The 19,070-nt window shown below is 38.4% G+C and overlaps 1 protein-coding gene across 20 annotated transcripts in view; it reads right to left on the bottom strand.

The window, feature by feature from the left end:
- afdna (afadin, adherens junction formation factor a) overlaps positions 1–19,070 on the bottom strand; it is a 137,606-nt gene that overhangs the window by 5,209 nt on the left and 113,327 nt on the right. For 7 of the 20 annotated variants that reach the window (XM_067417985.1, XM_067417986.1, XM_067418007.1 and 4 more), the window contains 10 exons: positions 18,662–18,727; positions 18,438–18,511; positions 17,475–17,593; positions 14,792–14,983; positions 14,624–14,712; positions 13,327–13,512; positions 11,479–12,621; positions 8,490–8,525; positions 5,903–6,037; positions 3,177–3,723 (listed from right to left, as the gene is read on the bottom strand). In XM_067417985.1, the coding sequence (XP_067274086.1) occupies positions 3,177–3,723; positions 5,903–6,037; positions 8,490–8,525; positions 11,479–12,621; positions 13,327–13,512; positions 14,624–14,712; positions 14,792–14,983; positions 17,475–17,593; positions 18,438–18,511; positions 18,662–18,727 (2,587 nt within the window). The remainder of the gene's footprint in view (positions 1–3,176; positions 3,724–5,902; positions 6,038–8,489; positions 8,526–11,478; positions 12,622–13,326; positions 13,513–14,623; positions 14,713–14,791; positions 14,984–17,474; positions 17,594–18,437; positions 18,512–18,661; positions 18,728–19,070) is intronic. The other 13 variants (XM_067417994.1, XM_067418002.1, XM_067418000.1 and 10 more) reach the window with 7 other exon arrangements.

Genomic DNA, 19,070 nt, shown 5'->3' with positions numbered 1-19,070 from the left:
ATATTAGACATAAGTATTGGTTCAAACGGATTAAATAAATTTAACACATTTTTTCAGTAATCAATTCAATTTATGTTTATCAAATAACATTTTTAAAATGAAATGTATTATTATACCTACACATATTATAGTTGTTTTATTTATATAAATTATATTTTTGTGATTTTCTTCAGCAATTAATTAATATCATAATATTTATTTCATACTATAATTAACATTTAAAATAAATGTTAAATAAAATCAACGTGTACCTGCAATGCCTTTCATCTAAATAGGCTGCTTAAAGGATTAGTTCACTTTAAAATGAAAATTTCCTGATATTTTACTCACCCCCATCTCATCCAAGATGTCTGTCTTTCTTTCTTCAGTCGAAAAAAAAAATGTTTCTGAGGATCGTGCACAGCCCTTTGAAACTGCATTGATTTGGACCTTCAATATTTTGGTTGCCATTGAAGTCCATTATATGGAGAATCCTGGAATGTTTTCCTCAAAAAAGGTAATATTTATTTTCCACCAAAGAAAGAAAGACATCTTGAGAAACATCTTGGATGGCATGGGGGTGAGTAAAATATCAGGAAACGAATCCTTTAATAGGCGTGACATTTGTAGTGTAAATGTAAAGATAAAAACCAAAGGTTGTGTGTGAAATATCTGCAGTGCTCTACAGCGGTGGCAACATATCACTAGAGAATATGACTGAACTGGTTTTGGGTCCATGAGGCTTCAGCAGTGTTGTAGACAGAAATAATGATGTTGATTTGGTAAGAGACGCATTAAGCAAAGCAGCAGCGATTGATTCATGGCTTTAAAAAAAGCTTCAGTCTGAGCAGGGAGGAGTGCCGTGCTTTTTATTGGCTGATTAATGCAAAGTTAGTTCCTCAGAAAGCATAAATGTAATTCTGATCACAACAGGCCCCAAGGACATTTAGTGGAGGGAAGCTTTGTGCAGATTACATGCAAGGTCAGATACACTGGGCATCTTTGTGCAATAGGTTTGAACAGCTTTTTTTGCACTTGACTGTTTAAAAGTTTCACATCTGTTGCATAAGTTACTAAAAACAAGTTCGTACAGACAATTGCAAAATGTAAAAAAAGAAATATATATTATAAAGATTAAGACCAAAAAATGTATAAGCAAGTTTAAAAAAGGTAAACAAGGACTTGCAACTAAAGTACTTGATGATTATAAATTAATCAAAATATGTATAATAAAATTTGTGCTGTCAAATCAATTAATCAAGATTAATTGCATCCAATATAGATATATAAAGATTGTGTTTATACTGTGTATACTTATTATGTAAACATAAATAAACATATACATGTATATATTTAAGATTTCTTTATATATAAATAAAATATTTTCATGTATATACTATATACTATATATATATATATATATATATATAATGTGTGTGTGTGTGTGCGTGTATATATATAACCACACACACACACACACGCAAATACATCTTAAATATATGCATGAATGAGTGTGTATTTATTTAAACATAATAATTATACACAAACTTTTATGTTGGATGCGATGAATCTATTTGACAGCACTAAATAACATTTATTTAAATTGTATTCATATAAATGTATTTATATATAAATATCATTATTATAAAATATAATAAGTATAATTAAATTGCAATAAATATTTTTGCATAATTTTCATATAAGTTACAAATAATTTCCTTTTTTTCCTTTTAATTTTGAGCGCACCTTCAGGAAAATTCAAAGCTATATGAACTTGAAACTAGTGTTGTACAAAAACATCAAACATTTTTTCCAAACAGGTTTGTCTTGGCTCAACTACATGCACTGATTTAAACACTTGAGCCTCACCCCCCCCCCCCCCCCCCCCCCCTCCACACACACACACACACCACTTTGCTAAAGTTCGCTGTGCTAAGATAACACAGTTCAACAAATTCAGATGGATTTTAAATAGTCAAGCACAAGAAAAGCACCTCATCCAACAGATCTTTTCCCCGTTGCCAAGTGTAAACAGGACTGAGGAGAGGTGCAGCGTTGAGCCCACACTGCAAGTGACAAGAAGCCAGTGTGTCGTTCCCTGAGCTGATAATGTTCGAGCAGGCGTATGGCCACCGAGGCCGGGCCTTCCCCAAAGCAAAATCACACACACATGAAACGGCTGGCAACACCAACAGTACTTGGACTGATTTTAGGACCGCACAGCGAATCACGAGGTCTACTGACTGCTTGTACGGCGCTAGGATGATTCGAGGAAGAGGAATCGGGGAGAATAGGTGATCGGAAAACAAACAAACAAACACCTAATTACTATTTAATAGGAATAGTATGGGTTCAATACAGGTTGAGCTCAATCGAAAGCATGTGGTGCATAAAATAATTATATATATATCTATATATATAAAATAGTAATAAGTAATAATACCAATAAATTGTATTCAAATTACGATTAAAATGATGTTCTGCTGATTCAAGGCGATGGTCTGACCGTTACACCAACCTCTCTCGTGTGGACAGTTCGCAAAATTTACTTTTGTTTGCAGGCTTTTAACAGCTGTTAAGTCATCATGACAAGAAGGTTTGGATACAGCTTTACATAGACAAGTGTAAAGTTATATTCCCCCCTTTCTGATTATACAAGTTGAAAACAGATGCATTCTGGATCTGTGATAAATAAAAAAATCCAAAGAAAAGCACTATAAATCACGTTACTGTCACTTTTGTATCCTTTTGCAATGCAATTGACTTCTTTAAAAAAAACAATATGTAAAAAAAAAAAATCGTACTGACCCCAACATTTTTAATTATAGTAAACAAATTAAAAAGAAAAAAATAAGAAAAGAGACAATATCTCCTATGATAATGGACAAATGCTGTCAACTGAGCTCAACTTGTACTGAACCTAGAAGATTCCTGCAGAAGAAAGGAAAAAAACAAAAAAAAACAAAAAAAAAAACCCAGGACATATGATTCGACTGATTGGCTACGATACTACGTAATTTTACAGATAGAAAGGTAGAGGGAATATGGAAAAATGTAGAGCGCTGAGTCTCCGTTGGAAAACAGGAAAAGGAACAAACGAACACCAAAAAAAACAAAACATGAAAACGAATAACCCAATAACAAATAGAGGACGAGTGGGCGGAGGTCGGGCCCATCTCTGTCCTCGGCGTCTCTACCTTTCGAGTTGGCTGATGGTATGAAGCTGGGTTTGTTGGGAAGGAGAGGGGGCTGCCCTGGCTTGAACGCAGTACTGTTGGCATTGGCCGCTGCGGGCAGCTGGAATGAGTTGGACAGAAAGATGCCATCTGAGACGGGACGGGGCTTGCGCGCGGTTGGCGGCGGCTGGGGCTTTGGGGCGGGCGGAAGGTCACCGTAGGACTTCCGAGTGGCCGAGAGCTTAACCTGACCTGTTAGGCCCGTGTCCTCCTCATCCTCCTCCTCCTCATCGTCATTGTACGAGATAAACTTGGCAGTGTATATGGTGTCGGGGGAGGCGACCTGGGTTTTGAGGTAGGAGGTGTTTCTCTGAGGTGGGGGCGGAGGGGCGCTGTTGTTGTTGTTAGTGGTGGGGGTGCTTGCGGGTGAAGGGGGCTGGTAGTCCCAGGGAAGGGGGGGTCTGTACAGACCAGGATCGTCAGGCGTTAGCAGCTTACGCTCGGCTTCCTCGTGCTGCCGGCGCCGCTCTGCCTCCAGGCGGGTGTAGTACTCTTCCTCCTGTCTCCTCTGAAGGGGGAACATGGGAAGAGCTGGTTAGAGCTGCCTCTGCTAGCCTGCGCCGCTCACACTGACCACCAGGGGCACCGGCGAGGCCCGGGTCAAAGCTAGCGGTGCTCTGGCTAATGGATGCACCAATGTAGTAAAGCTACATTGTAGATTAGAAGAAAGGTGTTTACTGATGTGATGCAATGCGTTTCTGAGAGAAATCAAATAGTTAAAACTGCATGTTTGGGCAAAGTGGGCCAGTGGTTTTAACAAAGTCTACACTGCAAGCAAGCAAAGGCCCAAATAAGTGGAGTGAACGTTGCAGCTTAACCTGGTCAAGAACCACCTATTTGAACAAGAAATTTGAATGACATGAAAAGTAACCTATCAATTTTTTTTACATTCCATTCAGGGGTGAATTAATCTGAAATAGCTAATAGCAACTAATTGATTGGTGCGAAGATTTTAAATATTTCCATCAAAAAAACTAAACATTAAAATATGAAAACCAAATAATTTAACATAATTAAATAATCAACTATATATATATATATATATATATATATATATATATATATATATATATATATATATATATATATATATATACTAAATACTTAATTTTGTTGTATTATGTGTTATAATACGTTACATTTAAAATATATATATTTTTAAAACATGGCAATAGATTATTTCTTGGAAATAAAACAAAAACAAAGCGATTCTGCTCGTGGATCTAGTTTGTCCTAATTTAGTTGTGCCTAACGGTTTCAAACATTTAATTTCAGCGATTAAATCTTGCTGAAAAATGCTAATTGCATGAACACAATCTAGTTTAGTTACATTCTGTTGCTTGCTTGCAGTGAAGACATTGTACAAGACTTGCATTTTGATTATAAGCACACCAGATGGCACCAAAGAGGAACAAGTCACTACAGCTGACAGAAGCGTCTGGTTCTAACTGGAATGTAAAGACTGGAGCATATGATACTGTTACAAGCTCCCCTTGAAGGTCTGGCTGGCATTCGGTGGTTTAACTCTGAAGAAAAACACCCAGTGGCTGCTCTGGTCTCTGTGCATGGATCCCCTGGGTTAGTATGCGGTGGGAATGTCTCTTATGAGAGCATGTGGAGGCAAAACACACATGAGCTAGATCAATCTGGGACGGCCTCCATGAAAACCAAGGTGGGCCCATTTCCAACAGCACTTCCAAGCAATGTTGTATGGAATGGCAATGGCCGCCCAACAATATGCTGGATTGTTGCGTAAAGATCGGACATTTGATTCTCATGCGTTTCTTTGAAGGGATGGGCATACACATCACAAACACAGGAGTGGAGATGTTGTGAAGACATGCAGTTGGACATCACAACTGGCCTCTAAAATTACCAGTGGTCTGAAAATGACGCACACAGGCACAAATAAAACTGGATGGTCACATAGTGGGATGATGTTTTGCTCACATTTTAGATGGAGAATGTAAATTCAGACCACTGGTAAGTTGATGACCTGCTGAGGCATTCCAGAAGTGTAACACATGGGAGTTAAACAAACTCAATTTAGCCTCAATCAGTTAACGGATCATAACTAACTTTAGGACTGCTGTATACCTTATTATTATCAGCACGTATAGTATATATTTATAGATACACATTATTTTAAATTAAGCAAAAGGGGCTGTGATATTGTACAGCCTGACGTATTAAACATCAGCTGCTGTCTTTAATCATGCCCACTTACAAGATTGTGAGGAACCATCCACGTGGAAATCAGTCAAAACCTTGAAAAAGCTTTGCATTAGCATAAATAAACATGGCTGATCATACACGTCTCCTTCGGGTAAATATGTCAAAAGAATGAGGTGCAGAGAGTGTATTGGGGAATCTGCCCCAAAACTAAATCGCTATAAAAATCAACCTGACTAATAATCACAGGTCTGGGACATTAAAATATCTTTCTTCTATTGTTGTGACTTGTGTTTAAGGCCTGCGTGAGAGGGGAAAAAAGACAAAGATAATCCGCAACCCATATGAAGTAAGCTAAAACATGCCTGCAAATGCACATTACACAAAAAACATAACATATGCATGCTGCATTTCCTGACTACGATTCCTTTAATCAACAGAAACATCTTAAATAAATGCATTTAACTACATCTAGAAAGGTCCTAGTTGTCGCTGGTCCGTTTCGATCTCAATACCTTCTCCTCGGCTTCTCGTCTGGCTCTCTCCTCCTCTCTCCAGCGTCTCTCCTCCTCCTGTTTGACTCGTTCTTCTGCCTCACGTTTACGGATTTCCTCCAGCTGCTGTTTCCGTCGTCGCTCCTCGTCCTGTAGCTGAGGTGCACAACACATAATAAGGTTTAGGAAAAACACTGGACCACAATTCAATTTTTTGCCATTTTAAATCTTGGTGCTAAACCTAAACGACTGACATAAACCTAAACTGATCCTAAATTAAATCGATGACAACCTAGAAAACTGAATTTAATGTCAATTTAATCCTAAAACTAATGATGTATTTAAACTAATCTAGAATAATTTATTTTGTTGGTAAATCCACTACCATTCAAATGTTTGTGCTCTATAAGATTTTATTTTTTAAATAGTGGTAAATAGTAAAATTTTAAAGACATTTATAATGCTATAAGTTTTCTATTTCATATAAATGCTTTTCTTTTCAACTCCTTAAAACAATTTATTATGGTTTTCACCAAAATATTATATTTAACTTTGATAATAAGAAATGTTTCTTAAACAACAAATCATCATATTAGAATAATTTCTGATGGATCATGTGACACTGAAGACTAAAAAAACAGCTTTACGTCACAGGAATAAATTGTAAAATATACAAAAATATGCAATGGGAATAAGATTTCAGTCTCACTGGTTTTACTGTATTGATCAAATAAACGCAGCCTTGAATACAAGATTCTTAAAATATTTATTTTTCAAATAAAAATAAATCAATATTTAAACTTGTATTTAAACTTTTAAACCTATATTTAAAACATTAAACCACATTTTAAAAATATATTTAAATATGTAATATTTCAAACTGTCATCTAGATTAGATGTGTTTAGTTGTTTCATTTAATAGCTCATTTATAGACTAGCCTGGTGATTTGTATGAAGCATTCTGCTGAATTGTCACCAGTATATGTGATCACTGTGATAAGAGGTATCGTGCATCGAACACAATCACACATTAAAGAGAACGACATGCACATACACAGTTGCATGCAAAACAACTTACTGACGGAAACGCTTCTTCACGTCTATGGAAAATCATTCGAAAGGTAATCTAAACACCTCACAATACATATACAATGCTCCACAGGTTAGGAAACACAAATCATGGCCATACAACGTTTCCATCCGAAATCAGAAGGAAGTGGACATAAACAAAGAGACATGTCCAGTAGTCAGGATAGGGAAAAGAGGAAACCCAGCACCAAAAACCATGGAGAAACGCAGAATAAAGGAGCGGCAAAAGCGCCAGGGTCAACACAGACACAGAAGAGCAGTGATGAGTGTGGTGGAGGAAGATACATGAATGGAGATCACGGCATGGTAATGAGGCCCACGTGCAAGCAAGCTGAGGGCCGGAGAGACCGGGCTGGGAGAAAACATGCACCAACCCACCCCTCGTGATGAACACTGCACTGAAACAACGGCTGCCGAAACCAGCAGAGCTGCATGTTCTCCAAGAAGGAAAAAGAACTTCCAAAGCTTTCTTTGGAATGAATGTGGTGGTTTTCTAGGTACAAACGTTCATGTCTAAGCCTCGTGCACACTTCCAGACATAAGGTTGCTACCGAGCACATTTAAAGCTGAAGTGTGTCATTTTTTAAGGAAAGTTAAAGAAATATTTTATACAGGATAAATTAAATTGACAGCATTTGTGGCATATTGTTGATTACCACAAAAAAAAAAAAAAAAAACCCCACTTACAATGGAAGTGAATGGGGCGTCAAAAAAGCACCCATGGTTTCAAAAGTATAGCCACAACATGTAAACAATAAGGGTGCTAACATGATTTTAGAGTGACTTTTATGTTAAGTTATATCCAATTTTACAACACCATAAACCCTTAAAGTTTTTTTTCCAATTAAAATTATACGCTTAATATTTCTTCATATTTTTAAAGCCTTCATAAAGTTGCCTCATCCATTTCCATTGTAAGCGCCTTGAGTTTTTTAAAGAAAACAAGTGATGATTATTTTAATGATTAAAAAATACTTTATTGCTTTTTTAAGAAAACAAACGATAAGTCAAAATTATTTTAATTATCTTAACATTTAATCATCCTTATTAAATTAAGGATTTAAATAATTTTATTTATCAAAAATAAGCATTTTTAGGTTGATTTCTATGAAAAGTAAAAAAAAAAAAAATATATGTTCAACCTCAACCAATAGCGTGAGTTTGGAGGCGAGACTGTTTTCCCAACCAATGGAAGATGTAAATTAGTTTTGAATATAATAACTAGTCGATTTGGTGACACTGGCTTAGAAATGACTCACTGTAGCTTTAATTTTTTTTATTTTCTATGATGTCTTTTCGGCTCATTTTCATATACTGTTCCAAAGCAGCAGTTTTTCAGTGGAGCACAATGAACATCCCATGATGGTGTCCCCTGCTTGAAAAAGTGGTACATCTCTCTCAAAATAATACCCATGGGTAAAGTAGCCAACAGGGCCGAATGATGGGGGGAGGTAGTGAACAAGAGGAGACACAGGTGGAGCCGAAACAGGAAGACAGGTAAAGAGCGTAAAGAACATACCAAGTCTAGTACAGAGATTGCTGGAACAGCAGTCTGCTGCAGGAGAAACAAAAACATACAGAGCAACCAAAGGGGTGGGAGAGAGAATAAATAAAGAAGTAAGAAATAAAGAAAAGGAGGGGTTTTAGAGAAAATAAAAGTAACAAAAAAAAAAAAAAACATTGGCGCAGTGGGCCGGGACGCAGTGATGTGCTGCCAGGAACATTCCAGGGCAGTATGGGTCTGATTAGTGCCAGCGGTCCACTTCTCTCCACAAACACTTGAGCTGCTGAGGAATTTCCCCATCATTCCACGTCCCCCCCACTGAAGCATTAGCAATATTTTTCCTTCAAACACACACAGGATTGTGTTGACTTTCCCTTAGACGGCTCGACCTGCCAACTCCTCAGAGATGGCGCGATATCAAAGTTGGCTTCGAGCACTGTGCTACACACAGCAGGATCTCAGGTGGACGCTGTGTTTCAAATGACAGCTGCTCCGACAGGTGTTGGAGGAAAAAACAGCAGTGGACTTCAAGTGTGCGCTAGCACTGAACGTCTCGGAGCCATTTGGAAATGCCATACACGTACCAGCCCACCAAGAAGTCCTGAATAAATCTCACTGAACCTATATGTTTTGATATTAAAGGCTAACCTTATCACAGGCTGTTTCCTGAGCACAGATTAAGCCGTTTAGTTAATAATAGGGCTGGGTGGATCCATCAATTTAAAGGATATATAAAACCAAAGTAGCCAATTTGAATATTAAAAAATATATATTTTGCTAACTATTTACCCTAAAGGTTACGACATAACCCCAAATCAGCCCATTTGAAATTATTTGCATACACAATTTGTTAGTCATCTTGAAAAAAAAACACAAAAAAAAACAAACACCTTTTTTAAATAGGATTAATTTAAAACCAAATATAAGTAAATATAATATTATTACATATGTATATGGATAATTTTATATATTTTGATGTATATATTGCTGATTATTATTATGTATAATTATATGGGCACATAAAAATAATGAAATATTAAATATATCGGTGCATGTATAACCCAGCCCTAGTTACTAACAGAATCAATGGTGTTGATTCTGCACCCTGCTCAGAGATGAGGCTTAATATGTGCCTGGAAAGTCCTTGCATGTAAATAATAAAGGTTTATGTCTTGTTAGAAATTGTTGTTTCAAAGTACATTTCAAATGATACTGGTTGTGATCCTAAATGGTTGGTTAGCCAGTAGCTACAGGTCAGAAATGGTTCTGCCACTGATCTGTTTTTAGAAGTAAGTTAAATGAAGATCACATTTTAAATGACAGATGAGATCAGGAGAGATGTACTGATCTGGACGGGGCAGGTTGATGCTGGTGCAAGCAGTGGAAACGTGTCCAGTGCTTGGCATCGTAAAGCCCTGCTTCTCCCCTCCGACAGCGCAGCGTATATCAGCAGTGCAGCATGGAAAAGCAATGACAAAGGCATGTTGCAGGAGCAAATGGCAAAACATTCATTATAACAGCGGAGACTAAAGCATCACGCAACGATTCCCACGATAACTGTTAGCGAATCCATCACCAGTCTGTCCGGCTGACGAGTGTGGTTTCAGACGCAACGCAAAAGTCTACTGACATACAAAGAGACCTAAACTCTACTTCAAAACACTTAGTGACGCTTAGATGATTCACTCTGTGCAGCAATGGGAAAACCACATGTGCATGTGGACTCAAGTAAAACTAGTTCTTTCTGACTCTTGAGTCATTCCAAAGCAGCTGAAAACAAAATTAATGCTCTGTACAAGCGTGAGGAAAAGGTATATCACAAAAGCTACAGAAACATTTTAAGAACTTGAAGTCAAGCCATTTCTTTTGCAATGTGATGCATTTCAGAATGAGCCACGATAATGAAGTAAAACAAGTAATACAAAATTGGCAAGACTTGATTGTATCCATATAGGGAAAATATATATTACATTGAAAAAAGTGGGTGCAAGATATCAACATTAATCTGGATGTAGACTACCGTTCAAAAGTTCAGGGTCATTGAGATTTTTTAAAATTAAATGAATACTTTTATTTAGCAAAGATGTATTAAATTGATCAAAAATGACAGTAAAGACAGGTATGTTTTAAATATATACATTTCAAATAAATGCTGTTCTTTTAAACTTCATCAAAGAATCATCATATAAAAATGTTTTTTCTTTCAAAATCAACATTGATGATAATAATATTAAATGTTTCTTGAGCAGCAAATCAGTACAGCAAGGATGCTGAAAATTCACCTGTCATAAGATCATTTTTACAATATATTAAAACAGAATTAATTTAAATTGAAATCATATTTCACCATAAATTATTTTTTTGATCAAATAAATGCTGCTTTGGTGAGCATAAACTTGTTTCAATTTTTTTTTAAATCCAACCAACCCCAATCATTTGAACAGCAGTGTCATTTGAATGTTATTACTATTTCACATTTTTGCCATAACCTTTTTTGAGGATTCCTACCTTTTTTGTTTTTACTAATTCCTATTATATTCCAGGACTTTTCCAGTTGCTTCTAATTACTATATGATTTTGTTGTTATTTTTCTCAAATCATAGCCAATGCACTCAAAAATTTAGCCAATTTATATTCAACATAGACATTTTAAGATTTTACTAATTTTCTTGTTTTTTTTTTATCCAAGTCTGGAATTGTAAATGTTTTTTTATTATTATTATTAAAATAAGTTTTCCTATAGCTCAATATGCAGTGACAACTAGTACACCATTTGTAGGTTGGCTATTAGCTAATATTATTTTCCCTGCCCACGAGGCTCAAATCCACACCTTTCATAGGTGGAATAAGTTATTACATTCTGATGAAAGATTACAAAATCTTCTTTAGATTAAAGTGCCCTGATAAATCATTCACAATAAGACCAGTTTTGATATCATGTTGACTTTAACCGTTTATATCCACATAGCAAACTATAGCGATCGCTTTTCCTTTGTCTACTCACCCGTGCTCTCTTCTCCGCCTCCAGTCTCTGCATAATTAGCGTGGTGTCTACATCTTCGTCATCCTCCTCCTCCTCGTCCTCCTCGTTCTGCTTGGACTCCTGCAGTCTCTTCTGGAACTGCCACTCCAGCATGAGCTTGCGCAGACGGTCGTTCTCCTCGGCCGTACGCTCGGGCTTGGCCTGAAGCTCCTGGATCTCTTTGTCTAGGAGGTCCACGATGTGAAGCTGCTGCTGTTTCTCCAGTTTCTCGCGGGCGTCCCTCTTCCAGGGGTCGGGCGACAGGCTGTCGCTGGCAGACAGTTCCTCTTTGCTGATGGTGATGTATTGCAGGTCGCGTCTCTCGATGGTGCGCGGCTGCTGCTGAGGCAAGAGGTCACGGATTACTGTGTCCTGCGGTGGTTGGCGAGGAAGGCTGGATAGTTTATCGGGCCGAGTTGGCTGAGGTGGCAGCGGTTGGGGCGGCTGGACTGGGGGAAGGTACGGTTGGGGCACCTGCACTGGCATGGGGGGCTGTGGAAGGGGCATCTGTTGGTGCTGAGGGGCGGGTGGCAGCGGGCCATGCTGATTGTTGTGCATGACGGGGCCGGGAACGGCGGGGTTGCGAATCTGCACCAACTTCCTCTCCTGGTCTCTTCTCTTCCTCTCCCGTTCCTCTTCGAGCCGGGCCTTTTCCTTCTCATACCAGCGCTGTTGCTCTTCTCGTTTCTTGCGATCGGCCGCGGCCACTGCCTGTTGCTGCGAAACAGATGGCGGCGGAGGAAGTGGCATATCTGTTTGCGGTTCATAGTCGTAGTGTGCGGGTGGAGGAGGAGGAGGAGGAGGGGGAAGGTCAGAACGGGAGGGTTGGGAGACGGGAACTGGGCCAGAGTGGGGTGCTATTGGGGTTTTCCAGCGGCCAGGGCCGCTCTTGTGGTTGCCCTGGGCCCTAGAGCCAGAGGACGACGAAAAGTTGAGGTGCTCTTGGCTGGAGGTGCTGGACTCCACAGAGGAGGACACCTGGTGGTTCCAGTGCTCGCCTCCACCTCGCTGGTACTCAGCCTCACGCTGCTGCTGCTGCAGAAGCATCAGGTCTTCCTGCCGCAGACGTTCACCTGGGTACCCAACCGGCATTTCGCACAGCTCCTCCTGAGAGCGCGCCACCCGCTAGCAGGACACAATGACATAGTGGTGAGATTAATTTAAAAAACAAAAACAGGCAAATTTGGTTTTGAAACAACACATTTAACTCATCCTTGATAATGTTTAATTTGATTTATTAATTTATTGTAAGATAATGCATATAACATTAAAATTTGCCCACATGATATCTAATAAAATATCTGAACATTAAAAATTCTTTTTTTTGTTGTTGAAATAACTGATAATGTAATAGATAGAAACAAGAGATAGAAATATGAAAGATACTATACACTACCATTCAAAAGCTTGTGATTTGATTTTTAAAAACTTTTGATAGAAGCTGAATTTTAAGGATCATTACATTTCAGGATCTTATATTACATACAGGATATGATTATCATGTTAAAAACAGTGTTTATGCTTTATATTTTTGTGGACTATTTGCTGTGATAAGACCTTTTTATAGGATTCTTTGTTGAATAGCACAAAAATTAGAACAACTTTTTAAAAATAATATTATAAGTGTCATTTTTGATCAATTATTCCATTCTTGCTGAATATAAAAAAATGTTTTCTTTCAAAAACAATCTTACAGAAGCAAAACTTTTGAATGGTAGTGCGTATTATAACAAGAAAATATGCATTATCCTTATTATGTGGGTGTCGTTATATAACTGCATCATCTCTTTCATCTCAGCACTAATGCATTCTCTTCCTAAAAAGGCTAACCTGCATAGCCATGCTGTTGTTAGAGTGGTTATCCATCGGGGGAAGAGGCTCCGGATCGTTGTTCTGCCAGGGCTGGCCAGGGCCCACCCTGTCCTGAGATTTGGAGGCTGGGAAGGTGAAGTACTCCCTTGGGTATGTCTGAGTGGGGATTGGATACGCCTCTGGATGGGGTGGAGAGGGCTCCTCCTGTTGGACAAACAGGGCAAAGACAAATAAGACTGAGCTGTGATGATGTAAACTCCCTTTCCATTTTTTGTTTGTTATAAGTAATCTAAAATGGAAACTAGTGTGAGAGTTAACATGTATGTATATAAATCAGAGGAATGTGGATCAAAGAGTGATCGATCAGCCAATCAGATGGTGGTTACAGACATGATTAGGACTAATTTCAAGAACAACACAACAAACAGCCACAAATCAGGTTTGTATTAGCCTGTGGTTTCAGAGACAAAAAATATGTTCTGGTGTGTTTGGAATTGAGTTTCCGACAATTCAATTAAAACCAGACTTCACATGAAAACAGCAACCATATTACAACACATTTCCGCTTGGAACTATTCTTTTGTACTTCTAGATATAAAGGAGTAACTACCTAAAAGATGTGGCACTACCAACTTTACAACATATTTCAGCTGCATGTCACTAGTTCAGCCGTATACATATTAGTTTAGCTACTTTAGTAACGAGTCATTTTTCCAATTAACTGTGTAGCATGTCAAAACTGAATCATTTTTAGGGTGGTCCAAAACATTCACTGCAGTTAAGTCACTCACAATAATCCCAATGATTCCAGTGAAGAAAATTATCATTTTTAAAAACACTTCTTTTTATAATGGTTTTTGATTCAGATATGCAAAGTAAGTTGATGTAATTGTCCCATTAAACAGCTTTGTTGAAGTAGCCCCTAGCAAGTTCGTAAATAACTTACTAGGGATGGGAACTGTATGGAATTTAATATGGACTCTTATTGATTTCTTAATGCGCATGTGTTTGATTCAGTAAAAAGAGTCAGCTAATAACGGTCATTTGTTTGTGAATCAGTTAAATTACACTGGTCATGCTGTAAATTTCTTAATTCACAAAAAAAAAAAAAAAAAAACTAATTTGTTTAAGAATAAACCCTTTTATTTGTGAGAGGATCGGTTTTTGATTTGTTAAAAATAACCACCTCCTAAGACTCATTCGTCCTGGAATCAGTAGGACAACACAGGTCAAACTCTCAATTCACTAGGGAAAAGAGCTTCGGCACACACTTGCAACATTCATCTTAGAGGTGCCGATATTTGTGTCTACTCACATCAGGGCAGAGGTTTCCAGTTGAGACTGACGTGATCTTTCCTGGGGCTCCTGGGTAAACAGGCTTCCCACCTGGACTCTGAGCCTGGTCTTTAGGATGAAAAAAAGTAGACATTAATATAATGTAACCACTTAAAATAAGCACACGACTTTGAAGTGGCACACTTACTAGCCACATTTGGGCTGGAGCGGTGGTCTGCACGATTCTTTAACAACCTGTCTTCCTTCTTTGGTTCAGGATAGGTGTCCCACGTGCCCTGGGGGCTCTCGGGAGAGCCATTCTGCACAGAGTTATTATAGAGCTCAAAGCCCTCACTTTTTGGCCTTAACTTTCCCTTGTCTCCACGTCCACGGTCTGACGCTGCAGAGATGAAAGAGAGGTTTGAATGAATACTGAGAACGTGCCCATCTCGTTGTAAGGAGGAAATTTACCCACAACACAACAAATCAGAAACACTACCAGACTTGTGTTGAAAGCATTTCGATTTAACGGAACTCTTGAACCATTTCTTGTGTGACCGAGAACGCTGCGGGTGCCAGATCCACCACATTTCCACCATTAAGGAATAAGTCACACCATCATGCTTAGCGCTAGCCGCTGGAATTTTTAAGCAGGATACGGCAGCTAGTCTGTTACGATTTTAAAGAGGCCATTTGATGGTCCTTTTCAAGTTTGTTCTTTGGGTCTACTAGAATAGGTTTTCATGCTTGAATGTTCAAAAAACACATTTTACACTGTTGCTGCAGTACCTCTCTTCTCAGTCTGTCTGTAACTGTTTAAATATTTCCCATTGACAGAAATGTCTGGCTTTCCATCTTTTTACTGTTATACATTAGGGGACGCTATTATGCATCTCCTGATAGAGTACTGAATCTCCTGATTAAAACACATGAGAAGAAGCAGCAGAAACAAGTAAATATGTGAATATATGTAAGCATAAGCATATGTAAAATAACAATCATCAGCATTAAACAGCATATAAAATCTAAACTGCCTAAAAATGTCAACCCAGGATAAGCTATAGGACTGTGAAGCTTTGGGGGTAGTGATGGACTCGATCTATTTTTTTGGTCCAAATGTTTTTTATGAATTTGTTTTATGAAACTCATTCACAAGTGTTGATAAAAAAGAATGCATGAAGTGAGAATAAAACTTTTTTGTTGTTGTTAAAGGGACACTTCACCCAAAAATGAAAATTAGCCCATGATTTACTCATCCTCAAATCATCCTAGATGCATATGACATTCTTCTTTCAGAAAAAGAAAAGTTTTAGATTAATTCAGTTTTAATAAAGTTTTAATGGATATTTTAGTTTTATGGATATTTTTCTTACACAAAAGCATCACAATTCACTTTCAAAGGCATTTATTAACCTCCCGGAGCTGCGTGGAGCCCGTTATTTGACTGACAAATGCACTTTTATGAACTTAACAACAACCCCTGCCATTTTAAAGCTTGGATTAGCCAGGACTTTTTTTAATATAACTTAAAGGGGTGGTTGCATGCGATTTCACTTTTTTAACTTTAGTTAGTGTGTAATGTTGCTGCTAGAGCATAAACAGTATCTGCAAAGTTACAGAGCTAAAAAGTTCAATGCAAACGGAGATATTCTCTTTTAAAGTTATGGTAGTTTATTGCCTACAAAAACGGCCGGTTTGGACTACAACAAGCTTCTTCCCGGGTTGGTGACATCATAAACCCTTGCTAGTCACCGCAGATGTGACTTCTGCCCGTAATGGTAAGGGCCGTGGCCTTTCTGTACAATCTGTGCTTGGCACTTCAGCCAATAAAAATACAGGAAACTACATTTGGCCATCTAACCAATCTAAGACCATTGCGTTTTTCAGAGGGATGGGCTTCATAGAAGCAGGAAGCAAACGAGCCGTTCAAAGGACAGTGGAGACAGCGGTGTGGAATAAAGGTAAAATATAAGAAAAATATGGCGTTTAAAAAAAAAGAAAAAAAAAAGAAGTATTAAGACATGTTATACTGCACCCCATAAACACAACAAAGCCTGGAAAAAAAACCAAAGATTCACCCCCCTTAAACATTTATTAGTCTGAACTGGGCGGCAGTGGCTCAGTGGTTCATGTAGGTTGTCTACAAACCGAAAGGTTGGTGGTTCAATCCCCGGTTCCACCTGACCAAGTGTCGAAGTGTCCATGAGCAAGACACCTAACCCCAGCTGCTCCCGATGAGCTGGATGGCGCCTTACATGGCTGACATCGCCGTCGGTGTATGAATGGGTGAATGTGAGGCAAAAATGTAAAGCGCTTTGGATAAAAGCGCTATATAAATGCAGTCCATTTATTTACCATTTTGAAAGAAGAATGTCATATACACCTAGGATGACTTGAGGTTGAGTAAATCATGGGCTAATTTTCATTTTTGGGTGAACTAACCCTTTAATGGTCTGTTCTTTCTTTTGATATACTGTATGTTATTGGGACAGTATGACGCTGATTGGGAAGGAGTTAATTACGGTCCCTATGAAGCCCCTCCTTCTGAAAAGCTCAATGCGCTTTGTCTGGTCAGCTGGACCAGTGTGTTGTGATTGGTGAACTGTTTTGAGCGCGTTTCGGAATTGTCACAACCTTTGGAATAAGTGGAAGATGAGACATGTAAGTTTCCAAAAGAAAACTCAGCCCAATCGAGGTGTTTCAAGGAGTTCAGAAACAGAGAATAATAGAGAATAATTCCCTATGGAGTGACTTTGTGCTTTGTAAATTTGCAGACCTTTTTCATGATCAAACAGCAACATTACATTAAAGAAAGTTTGAAAATGTAATAAAAGCATAATAAATCCTCTTTAAATAAATGTTCATGCCATAGATGCGCGGTGCATGCTTACCACGAGGCATCAATGGGGATGGCTGGTTGAGGAGTGTGGCCAGCCCGTGGTAAATGGCTCCTTGTTTGGCCACCTCAAGCGTTACAACCGAGCCGGTTCGTGTCATCAATTCCGCTGCCCTACAACACAGAGACATCTTATGAGTTAAACACATAAAACCGCAGACTATGGTGAATAATTTTCATGTTCAAAGCATTAATGTGCAATCCCCACAATCCCATGGGAGATTATTTCAAGAGACTAATTTCATAGAATGTCTGTTTGGATTTGTCGTTAGCTCACTCTAAACAAATGCTTTAAAGAGATGGATGCTGGAACGGATCCTAAAGGCAACTCAAGTTGTGTCCATTCACAACTGTTTTTAGCTATATGCTCTCATTTAACTCGAATCTGCAGATTTAAGAGTTTCAACAATTCTGCCTCATCTCAAAACTACAAAAAAAAGAAAAAAACTAGCAAGCATTTCTAAGCCATTTTGACTTTACAAACATAAAGGTGCTTCGTACTGCACAATTTAATGGCTGTAAATGTTAAACCAAGTTCAAGATAAATACAAGATATTTACATGACAAACCTCAGTGACAGAAACATTCTCCATATTATTAGGTGCATATATATGTGTAAACACATAAAAAAAGGTAAATCTTCGTGCAAAATCATTAAATAATCCTAATAATGAGTATCCTCTTTCAGATCAAATTAAATCAACAAGAAAACAACAAGTTCCTATAACTTTTTGAAATGTTACATTTCAGGGGCATATTTGGTAGGACTTTTGCCCGAGCACCCCATACATTTCTGATCATGCTCTGAACATGCAATCCTTCTGTTTATTTAACTGAGAAGCTTGTCTTCTTCGATGTAGCCGGATATTACATGCTTTACCTGTAAGTCCATTTCAAAAAAATTTTAAATCCCATTCTACAGACATCATTATTAACGGTCTGAATGCTCCAGAATTACCTCTCCTGAGAGAGACCGACCAGACTTCGCCCGTCCACACTGAGCAACTGATCTCCAGCAGCCAGACGCCCATCCTGAAGGAAAACAGCATGGCAATGTTAATGACACTAACAATGAGAAATAATACCAGCAATGCAAGCTGCTAGTGGTTTCAGAAGAAATGAGGTCACGGCATCTGCATTTGCCTATAAAGCACATTACAGTATAAACCGAACTGAACTCACCATGTCTGCCGCACCTCCTTTGACAACAGACTTGATGTAAATTCCAAGTTTGTCCTGCCCAGCACCCTAAAAAACACAAAACAAAGAGCAAAACAGTCTATTAGCAATCTGAGAAAGATCTAAATGTCATTAACAGGCTCCACTAGTTCCGCTGTGGAAACCGCTGGACGAAGAAACCAGGCGTTCATTCACGAAAGACTATAAATCTGGAGCCAGCAGTGAACACATTGACATAAATAAAGTCATTCAGAAATTCAGACCAGATCTGGGCTCCATTTTGTTCAAACTAGCCATGTTTAACCCTCTCAGAGAACTTCACCCTATATCCAGGGTCAGAGGTCATCATCTGACAGTGGCCATCTGGCTGCTGGACTGTGCAACCATTGAGATATCAGCTAGACCCTAAATG

The sequence above is a fragment of the Pseudorasbora parva genome, chromosome 15, assembly GCF_024679245.1.
Source record: "Pseudorasbora parva isolate DD20220531a chromosome 15, ASM2467924v1, whole genome shotgun sequence".
NCBI classification, from domain to species: domain Eukaryota; kingdom Metazoa; phylum Chordata; class Actinopteri; order Cypriniformes; family Gobionidae; genus Pseudorasbora; species Pseudorasbora parva.
Note: the sequence above shows the minus strand (reverse complement) of the source record. Positions and strands in the feature narration are given on the sequence as shown.